Below are 11,203 nucleotides of genomic sequence, written 5' to 3' on the forward strand. Positions count from 1 at the left end.
CATCGGACATGGAGAAAACTGGACATGCCCATCGTGATAAATGGCCTGAATGCAGTGAAAAATTCACAACAGCTTGTAATAAGTCTGGCAAGCTCCATAAAGAGGACGTGACTTATTTGAAAGCCTGAATCAGATGAAGACTTTGGTAAAGGGATACAAGTCAGCACACAAGAGGAAGTTTCCCTGCCTATCCCATAGAGCCTAACTTTCAAATACCATTATATAAGGTAAGTAGTCTGACAATTCATTTAAATATTGTTTTGGCTATGTTATTTATTTTCATACTAAAAGAACAATTTCTCAACTCTTTTGGGAAAGTATACACACCGCAAGGGAGCGTTTACTTATTGAAGCACAGTTCTTGGTTACAATGGTCACACTTCTTTGGAATGAATTGTACCAATGCATGCTTCCAGGATGAGGGAAAAGTTTTGGCTTTTAGGCACATGTAGAAAAGACAAGTAAATGTGGGAGCAGGTTCAGAATTACATTCCTTCAAAATATGAGAAGGTGTACCATCTGGTTCACATGACTTGCTTATACCAATGAGGGAAATGCTTCTTTCGCCTGCGCAGAGAGATTATGGGGGAAAATGAGGACAGAAGACTAATGTGACTGGGGGTGTGGGAATGTTATTGAATCATCCAAGGTGAGATTAGAGGAGGAAATAAAGCTGGAAAGGTTCCTTTGTCATTTGAAGTGACAGCTATAGTGTCAGTGGAACAGAAAAACAAAGGAAATATAATACAACATAAGTTGTTAAAGACTTGAAATGAAGCAAGAAACTTGTTAAAAAGGATTTAAAGAAATATTTCTATATTACATGAGAAGGATGAATGGAACAGAATGACTGAGGACATGGTTAAACAGACAGCATACATGATTTTAAAGGGCTGCATGATAATAGACAAGTTCAAGAAATTGGACCCCAACAGCGTAAAACTCCCTCCTGTAAAGTACAAATAGTTAATTACACAGCAAATTACAAAATAGGTTATTACACTTCTGGCCAGAAAGACCTTTAAATGGAAGATGAGATAAGAATGGTTGTTACTAAAAGTAATGGAAAGAAAAGAATACAACCTTACAGATTAAAATAAAGATAATCTATGGGTACAGTAACTTTAACTTATCACTAACGACATGAATGATATCAATGGATTCATCATGATTAGTAACAACCTTTGTTATCTACAGAGATCAATTTAAAGAAAGTCATGTTGTAATCAGATTTGGTTGAGATTCTTTTTTGAAAAAAAGATACATATGAAAAAGACTCCAAAAATCCAAGGAATCCAAACTAACTTATTCTTTATTGATTACTGCAGGTAGAATACAGGTATAACAACCATAACAAATCCATCTATAGAATTTTCAGTGATAATGATCATTAAAAGAGCTAATTAAGTGTAAAGACATACGTAAGAAAATAATAAAAAAAAACCATGTTAACAGTGAGACACTGACACATTTCAAAGGAAGTGAACTCTTAATTTGAATTATCATCACAGACATTCCCATTACAAAACAAGGATAAACTTAAAGGTATCATTTGTTTTCTAATAACCTTTCCCAAGACTTGGCTAAATTGTCCAATTAACATTAAAAATTCTTTTCAAACATCAGAGGAGGTATTTCTAGGAATCTAAATAATTGCTACAAATCTTTTTCTACAAATTGACCTAACAGCATGAGTAGGAAAGCATATATTTACTCATTAATGTTACCTCTTGCTTTATTTTGATAAATACTTTACACCTTCATTTGGGTATCTAATTAAAATGCACAACTGCTAACATCACCATTACCATAAAAAATCCACTGATAGGGAAAGGGATATCTTTGCACAAAGCAAATATCACAGTAAATTACAATAAGTAGTCATGATCTGAAGTGTTCTGATTATGGAACACAACAATGTACATCAATATAGCCATACCAATAACCCAATCTCAACTAATATCTTCCACTTTTTTCGTACTTGACCAACATTTCCTGCATTATCAAGGAATCCCCAGAAACAGATGAAAAAGGCTTCACTTACTAAATCCATTCTCTAGCTGCCATGTGCAATGCACTGAAACTACAGCCTCCTATCCATAGCCTTTTCAGGGTCTCCCCTAGCCACTTCAAACATCATGGTTCTGTCCAATGCCAGCATGTCTACCCCTGTCTATCTGTGTTCTAATTTGCTCTAACCCTTACATTCCTTTCATTCTCCTTCATGTTTAATCCCCAATCACTCAAAACCTTTTTCACTCCAACCCTCCATCTCTAATTTGGTCCAACCCTACTCATTGTCCTCTCCAATTCTGATATATATACTGTCTTTGTCAACCTATGCTCACTCATTCTCTGCATATTTCCAAACCATTTCAGCACACCATTCTTCAGCTCTCTCAACCACATTCATTTTATTACCAAACCTCTCTCCTACCCTTTTGTTACTTAATCAAACCACCTCACACCTCATATTGTCCTCAATATTTAATTTCCCATGCACATCCTCATATACAGCCCAGGGTTCAATTCTGGGACCATTACTTTTCTTGATCTACATTCATGACTTGCCTGAAGGTACAGAATCCCACCTGAATATGTTTACAGATGATGCAAAAGTCACAAGTGAAATGCGAAGAGGATTGCTTCAGCTTACAATGGGAAGTAAGCTTCAAGATTGTGTGTGTGGGAGAGGGACTTGGAAGTAGACATCATCCCTAACCTGTCATCAGTGTCCCGTATTAGTAGAACAGCTAACGAGACAAGCTGTCTGCTGACAAATATCAGAATAGCTTTCAAGTATATAAAGAAATATTTAGCAAGCTACTCATATCCTATATAAGGCCAAAACTAGAATATGCTTCTCAGGTTTGGTCACCACTCCTTAAGAAGCACAAATTCACATAGAAGGTACAGAAGAGGATATCAAGGATGGAACCAGAATTAAGAGAGCTAAACTACAAGAAAAGGCTGAGGGCTTTAAAGTTACCCATATCAGAAGTTAGAAGAGTGAGGGGTGACCTGATACAACCTTTAAATTTTGAAGAGATCAATGAAGTAAACAATATTTTGAGAGATGTTGGAATTGAGGAACCAGAGGATGCAACATGAACCAAGAAAGAAACTTGTAAATAAGGATGTAAAGAAATATTTTTATATCATATGAGTAATGGATGACAGGAATAAATTCACTGTCATGGTTAGTGTTGACAGCAAACATTAATTCAGGAGGTTGTATGACAGTAAAGTATGTTCAAGAGAAGGGGCCCCATGAGCATAAAACTCCCTCCCCATACAGTACAAATAGGTATGGTCAACTGCAACATTTTTGGGATTACTATACCTTCAAACATACCCATTTTCACCTCTCTTTCCACACATTTTTCAATGCTCTCAGAACCTTTGCTCCCTCACCCATCTGTTTCATAAAAACTTCTTTCAGAAGCTTTTCTTAAAAGAAAAGGTAAAGTTATAATTTAGCACTACCTTAAATCTTACTCTAAATTGAAATACTTTCTTGTGCAATGGTAGTATTTTGCTTGGAAACTGGAAAATGCTAAGCGAACATGAATGTAATCATTAATCAGGTTTTTTTTTTTTTTTTTTTTTTTTTGCTTTGTCGCTGTCTCCCGCGTTTGCGAGGTAGCGCAAGGAAACAGACGAAAGAAATGGCCCAACCCACCCCCATACACATGTATATACATACGTCCACACACGCAAATATACATACCTACACAGCTTTCCATGGTTTACCCCAGACGCTTCACATGCCTTGATTCAATCCACTGACAGCACGTCAACCCCGGTATACCACATCGCTCCAATTCACTCTATTCCTTGCCCTCCTTTCACCCTCCTGCATGTTCAGGCCCCGATCACACAAAATCTTTTTCACTCCATCTTTCCACCTCCAATTTGGTCTCCCTCTTCTCCTCGTTCCCTCCACCTCCGACACATATATTCTCTTGGTCAATCTTTCCTCACTCATTCTCTCCATGTGCCCGAACCATTTCAAAACACCCTCTTCTGCTCTCTCAACCACGCTCTTTTTATTTCCACACATCTCTCTTACCCTTACGTTACTTACTCGATCAAACCACCTCACACCACATATTGTCCTCAAACATCTCATTTCCAGCACATCCATCCTCCTGCGCACAACTCTATCCATAGCCCACGTCTCGCAACCATACAACATCGTTGGAACCACTATTCCTTCAAACATACCCATTTTTGCTTTCCGAGATAATGTTCTCGACTTCCACACATTCTTCAAGGCTCCCAGAATTTTCGCCCCCTCCCCCACCCTATGATCCACTTCCGCTTCCATGGTTCCATCCGCTGCCAGATCCACTCCCAGATATCTAAAACACTTCACTTCCTCCAGTTTTTCTCCATTCAAACTCACCTCCCAATTGACTTGACCCTCAACCCTACTGTACCTAATAACCTTGCTCTTATTCACATTTACTCTTAACTTTCTTCTTTCACACACTTTACCAAACTCAGTCACCAGCTTCTGCAGTTTCCAACATGAATCAACCACCAGCGCTGTATCATCAGCGAACAACAACTGACTCACTTCCCAAGCTCTCTCATCCCCAACAGACTTCATACTTGCCCCTCTTTCCAAAACTCTTGCATTCACCTCCCTAACAACCCCATCCATAAACAAATTAAACAACCATGGAGACATCACACACCCCTGCCACAAACCTACATTCACTGAGAACCAATCACTTTCCTCTCTTCCTACACGTACACATGCCTTACATCCTCGATAAAAACTTTTCACTGCTTCTAACAACTTGCCTCCCACACCATATATTCTTAATACCTTCCACAGAGCATCTCTATCAACTCTTATCATATGCCTTCTCCAGATCCATAAATGCTACATACAAATCCATTAATCTGGTACGTATATAAATTAAGGGTACAAAAAATTTAACACAGGAAGATCACTTGACTTCTTGAAATGGTAGTATACAAGATGGAGAAAATTGTAAGGCTGGTGGAGTGCACTTGGAGCATTTCATAAATCCTATCATAAAAAAAAAAAAGTGATAGCAGGGAGGGTTATGAAAATTTATGAAATTGTGGGGTTAATTTAAGTAACACTAGATGAAACACCAAGAGATCAACAGAACTCTCGGTGTCATCTAAAAAATAAATGGGATTGTTAAGGTAATGTGCGTACATCTAGTTGCTGAAAAGTTTGTGTTCATCTACCTAAAAAAAACTCGAGTGCACAAACACATCATGTTCTGATACATGTACTTTGAGTGCTGGGATAGTAGACAATAAATGCTGAAATTTTTGATAAGTTTTTCAAAGAATCTGTTGATTCTAATGAGTGTTTCATCTATTTATTATTTTTCAAACTTGAGTGCCTTTTCCCGCATCAGCAAGGTGGCACCAGGAAACAGACAAAGAATGACCCATCCACTCATTTTATCTATTTATTATACTTTGTCGCTGTCTCCTGTGTTAACAAGGTAGCGCAAGGAAACAGACGAAAGAATGGCCCAACCCACCCACATACACATGTATATACATAAACGTCCACACACAAACATATACATACCTGTGCATCTCAACGTATACATACACAAACATATAAATATACACACGTGTACATATTCATGCATGCTGCCTTCATCCATTCCCGCCGCCACCCTGCCACACAGGAAATGGCACCCCCTCCCCCTGCGTGCGCGCAAGGTAGCGCTAGGAAAAGACAACAAAGGCCACATTTGTGCACACTCAGTCTAGCTGTCATGCGTAATGCACCGAAACCACAGCTCCTTCCCACATCCAGGCCCCACAAAACCTTCCATGGTTTACCCCAGATGTTTCACACGCGCTGGTTCAGTCCACTGACAGCATGTCGACCCTGGTATACCACATCATTCAGATTCACTTTATTCCTTGCACGCTTCTCACCCTCCTCTATGTTCAGACCCTAATCACTCAAAATCTTTTTCACTCCATCCTTCCACCTCCAATTTGATTTCATCTATTTCTATCTACTTATCTATCACTATATCTGTCTATATCTCTGATGTCTGTTCCCTCCAAAGAGTCTCCATAACTGTTGAACCCCAATGCCCCTTCTCAGCCTTAAGGTTCTCACCTTTAACATGCCACCATCAGAGGGCAACTCCAAAGCAGCATTTCCAGAGATTCCTACATAAATTTCCCCCCATCTACTTCTACCTATTGTATCCATCAAATATTCCCACCTGCTACTTCTACCTAATGCTCCCATCTAATGTTCCTACATACTACTTCTACCTAATGCTCCTACCTACCAACCATTATGCCAAAAGAGAAAGATAGTGCACAGCATTCACCGCATGAAAATCTAGAGTTACAGAAAATAAGTTGTATGAGTCAACTGTTAAATGTTTCGAGTGTCACAAAGAGACTGTATGACTGTGAACAGAAATCCACAGACCACATGTGGGTGAGGCAAAAAGGAAATACAGGTACCTGGGTCAGAGGAGTGCAACTTAACATCCAAAGAAGTGCTGGAGACTATGAAGCCTTTAACAACCCTCCTAATACCCAGGTAATATACCTCCCTAGTCAATGGCTTGCTGCCAACTACTGCCTACCTTAACAATTTGTCAATTAACCCCACACTTTCCCTGATCTTCAAAGAACATCCCACTATCAACATAAAACTAGAAAGGTGTTCTATGGAACGCCTCAACATCTGCATTACATATCTATCAAGAGTTAAATTAGAAAGGATGGAAATCTCATACGTAAATTCCTCAAAACACCTGCACTGAGTTACTTAGTTACAGGTACAAGTGCCTATTCATAAAGTCTGTAACTCAGGCAAAATCCAAACGAGGATTATGGGTCTTATTTCATATAATTCTAATGCTACAGGGAAATAACTGTACCAAGTAAAAGCATAAGCTTTGCTTTGAACTGACCAGTTGGGGTAGGTCAACAAATGACAAGAGATAAAAATGACAAAGTGACCCTTGAAATGTAAGCCATGTGATGCCCAGTATTGCCTCCCTCATAAATGACAATCCCAAGATAGACTCTCGTGATGTAGCGGTTAGTGTTCCTGACCATGACAAATTCACGGGCCACCCAGGGTCGAGCACATAGGTTTGAATCCTGATTGCAGCAGTCAGTCCACAGTCAACCTAGCTATTCATCCACGCCTAGGTGTTGGTCGATAAAATGGGTACCTGGCTCAGGCCAGGGTATTTATTCATATATATATATATATATATATATATATATATATATATATATATATATATATATATATATATATATATATATATTCTTTCTTTTTTCTTTCATACTATTCGCCATTTCCCGCGTTAGCAAGGTAGCGTTAAGAACAGAGGACTGGGCCTCTGAGGGAATATCCTCACCTGGCCTCATTCTCTGTTCCGTCTTTTGGAAAATTAAAAAAAAAACGAGAGGGGAGGATTTCCAGCCTCCCGCTCCCTCCCCTTTTAGTCGCCTTCTACGACACGCAGGGAATACGTGGGAAGTATATATAGAGTGAACGAATGTGGCCTTTGTTGTCTTTTCCTAGCACTACCTCACGCACATGCAGGGAAAGGCGGTTTTCATTTCATGTGTGGTGGGGTGGCGACGATAATGAATAAGGGCAGACAGTATAAAATATGTACGTGTATGTATATATGTCAGTGTGTATAGATATGTAAACGTTGAGATGTATAGGTATGTATATGTGCGTGTGTGGACGTGTATGTATATTCGTGTGTATGTGGGTGGGTTGAGCTATTCTTTTGTCTGTTTCCTTGCGCTACCTCGCTAACGCAGGAGACAGCGACAGAGTATAATAAATCAATAAACAAATATATAGAGTTAATGAAATGGCCTTGATTAGGACCTCAGCTGCCCATGCTGTCTCGGCTAACATAAAAATAGACCGATGGTGCCTTTAATCTACATAATTACCATTGTTTTTCATATAACAACTTCAAATATGTCAAGTGGGGAGGGAGGGTTACGAAGATATGGAAAAATGTTGGGTTAACTTAACAGTACGTGAAGCACTCATATATATACTAACAAAAATCCATTAAAGCTTTGCTTAACTTCCTTTAATCTTAACTGTAATAATATTTAAAAAAGATTCCTGCTGTCTCTTGTCTACAGCAAAGGGAAATATTTACTTTCCTTGCATCAACTGATTCACTTTTTAGAGGAATATCATAAAAGGAAAACTTACTCTATGCTAGAAGAGAAATTTACAGAAACAGTATAAAACTACATAGATCAAAAGTAGGAAGGCCTCTGAAGCTCTGGGAAAATTTCAAGCTAAATACCATGAAAGTTGATAAACACGTATAGCAATCAAAAGAACCAGTGAAAACCTAATCTTATGTCCCAAAGCAACCAAGACTTAACATATTTTCAATATCATTTGAAAAATATGTGCTGATTATGGTGACATTTGTATCCTGGTGCTGAACAACCTTACACTTCTGTGATCTCACACTCACAAATGTATTGCACTGCATATATATACCATGAGACAGGACACAACAGTAAACAAAAAAGTTTGTATATAAAGAATCTAATATTGAAAACACCGTAACTCCCAATCTTCTGGTGAAGTTCAAGGTTTTTACGGGTTCTGACAATTTCTTTAAGTACTTTACTAATTTCACATTAATTAGCCTCATATTTTCTCTAACAATCAGACCCCTCTCTACCATCATGTGTTCCCATGGAATAAAAAAAAAATCATTCTAACCCACCAATACAAGACATTTAACATGTGCTATAAACTATATACCATGGAAGAAGGGTTAGATCTAGGTTAGCAGCCAATCAATTTGAAGTTCAAATGATTCTGTTCTGAGAGATGAATTTGGTGCTAAAAGAACACAAATTGTAAAGCAAGACTCAGAGCATTATATATTACTAAATATGCATTTGAATAAAAGAATCCATTCAAATGAACTATTTCACCATGTAACAGGAACCAGATGATATTACCTTTTGTACATTTCTTTAATAACAATGATGATTTTGGGATATCTTAGTTGCCAAAGGATGCAAGGTATGGCTTTTCAAGGTTCAATTAATTACAGTTATAAAAATCATATTTCCACAGCAAAACAAACTCTACTCTAATTAGATTCATGGAAGTGCCACACAACATGAATATAATACTTGTAAGCACTTAAAAACATCGAGAATTTCTATACACTATACACCCACAGGTATCCGGTCCATGAAGTATCTACACCAGTCTTAATGAGCACCTGCTATACACAGGTGTAGCTTGGGTTAAATCTACACAAACCCATTAAACCTTAAATGTATGTGTAAGTGGGTTAGAAGGTAAGCTCATGTCTTAACCTTGACCGTTTCACTGATAAAACGTCCGTCATGTTACCGGCAAACAGTTCTACTGTCGTATTAATTAGTTCTACTTAAAGGTAACCTTCAACAGATTTCCAGTGAACTATGGATACTCACACTACCACGTGAAGAAATACAAGCGTACTTGTGAAGTCTACTGAACCAAACTAGGATTGTCATTGCTATCTGAATAGTTACCTGGTGCCTTCCTCGGCCCCACTAGTGTCTGTGGTCTCTTCTGGTGAACTCATTAACGTCCGCTGTTTTATGATTTCCTTAAAGAGACAGTCTGGTTCAGAAATACTTCGTTAATAATCGTGCAGCTACTCTGAAACCTTACTATCCGAAATCAGGATACAACATAGTCGCCATGTTTATTCAGCTCAGCTGAGAAAATTCATGTCTCGGAAAAAATTCGCGAAAACAGTAAATAAAACCTAACATAGCTGAATAGCTATATCATAGGAACTCTAAAAAAATATCCTAAATTCTCTTAAATTTACAAACATTTACTTTTATTCATAGAGCTCTGAAATTGCTACTTATACTTCAAAGTTTCAAAAGTTCGCGATAATATTTCGGCAAGAATGAACTGGAGCAATGGTTCTTTCCACCTACCATATTACGACGTAGACGTATTTAATTCTTCCATTCAATAGAAATTCCAGATTATTATATGAAATATGCGTAAATGTAATTCGTATATTCATACTATATCTAATTATGAGTGAGCTTCCTTAACACATGCACACACACACACACATGACCTATGATGACTTGGGGATTCAAGTATATCTTATTATCAGCTTGATTCAAAAGTTTAACGGAAAAAATTAGTTACTAAGGTTATGGCAATTACTGAATAAACGTGGATGTAGCTTTCATGGCATGGATAATCATTTATGAATTAGGAAAGTACAGACTTCTTCACAAACATGCAATGTTTTTAGAAAGCTCATTGTTCCCTTTCATTTTATTTTTAACTCTCCCTTCCTCCCCATTCTAGTTAGTTCATTCATCTAGATTATTGGATTTACTTGGAACAGACGAACTGTAGAAGGAAGCGCATTCCATATAATGAACATACATCTATTTTTGTTTTATCTTTCCACAGAATGCGAGAGGAGTTCTTCCATCCATCTATATCTCTGACTTTCCGTTCCCTATGGGAACTCTCATCAAGGGGACGGCCACGGCAAAAGATTCTCCACTTATCCCTGTCCTTACATTCCTCCCTCGCATACACCATTCCACGCATTCTTCCGCCATTCCTCTCCCTCCAGCGCTCTTCCGCTCCGTTTCCCCACGTCACAGGTGGTCTCCATCGCACACCTACCCCTTTAATATATCCTTGTAAACCCGTCCTGCATTCCTTCCACATGTCCAAACCACCTAATAGTACAACCTTTCATCCGCTGTAGCAATGCACATTTCATTCCCATTCCATCCCTCGCCGTACACCCCTTCATTTCTTTCTCCATTCCATCTCGTCATACCCTACGCTCCTCTCAAAGAACCTATTTCCACCGCCTGGGTTCTCGACATATAATCTTTTATGTTCTTGCATATTCTCTGTATTCACAGTTTCATTATTAAGCTTTTAGCGAGTGTACTGGTTTGGGTTTATTGGAGTGGTAAAGCAGAGAGAGGACACATAAACACGTTAAACAACAACAGTACTTTACTGGATAGGCTATACAGTGTAAAGTAACAAAGGGCAATGGACTACTGGAGGTGCAGGATTACGGTGAAGAAGAGGTAAAGTAACGTAGGTCGAGTAATACGTGGCAGACTTGGCAGGGGTCCTATGATGCTGGTGATC

At 38.4% G+C, this 11,203-nt stretch overlaps 1 protein-coding gene across 8 annotated transcripts in view; it reads right to left on the reverse strand.

Moving 5' to 3' along the window:
- Ube3a (ubiquitin protein ligase E3A) overlaps positions 1 to 9,777 on the reverse strand; it is a 70,111-nt gene extending 60,334 nt beyond the window's left edge. For 2 of the 8 annotated variants that reach the window (XR_011712775.1, XM_071661641.1), the window contains exon 1: positions 9,580 to 9,764. Coding sequence is in view for 4 of the 8 variants with exons in the window: in XM_071661641.1 (XP_071517742.1) it covers positions 9,580 to 9,632 (53 nt within the window). In the remaining 4 variants the exon portion in view is untranslated. Of the gene's footprint in view, positions 1 to 9,012; positions 9,039 to 9,579 lie in introns of those variants that run through there. The other 6 variants (XM_071661678.1, XM_071661656.1, XR_011712780.1 and 3 more) reach the window with 5 other exon arrangements.
- Positions 9,778 to 11,203: the final 1,426 nt, after the last annotated feature.

This window comes from Panulirus ornatus, chromosome 1 (assembly GCF_036320965.1).
Source record: "Panulirus ornatus isolate Po-2019 chromosome 1, ASM3632096v1, whole genome shotgun sequence".
In the NCBI taxonomy this organism is placed as follows: domain Eukaryota; kingdom Metazoa; phylum Arthropoda; class Malacostraca; order Decapoda; family Palinuridae; genus Panulirus; species Panulirus ornatus.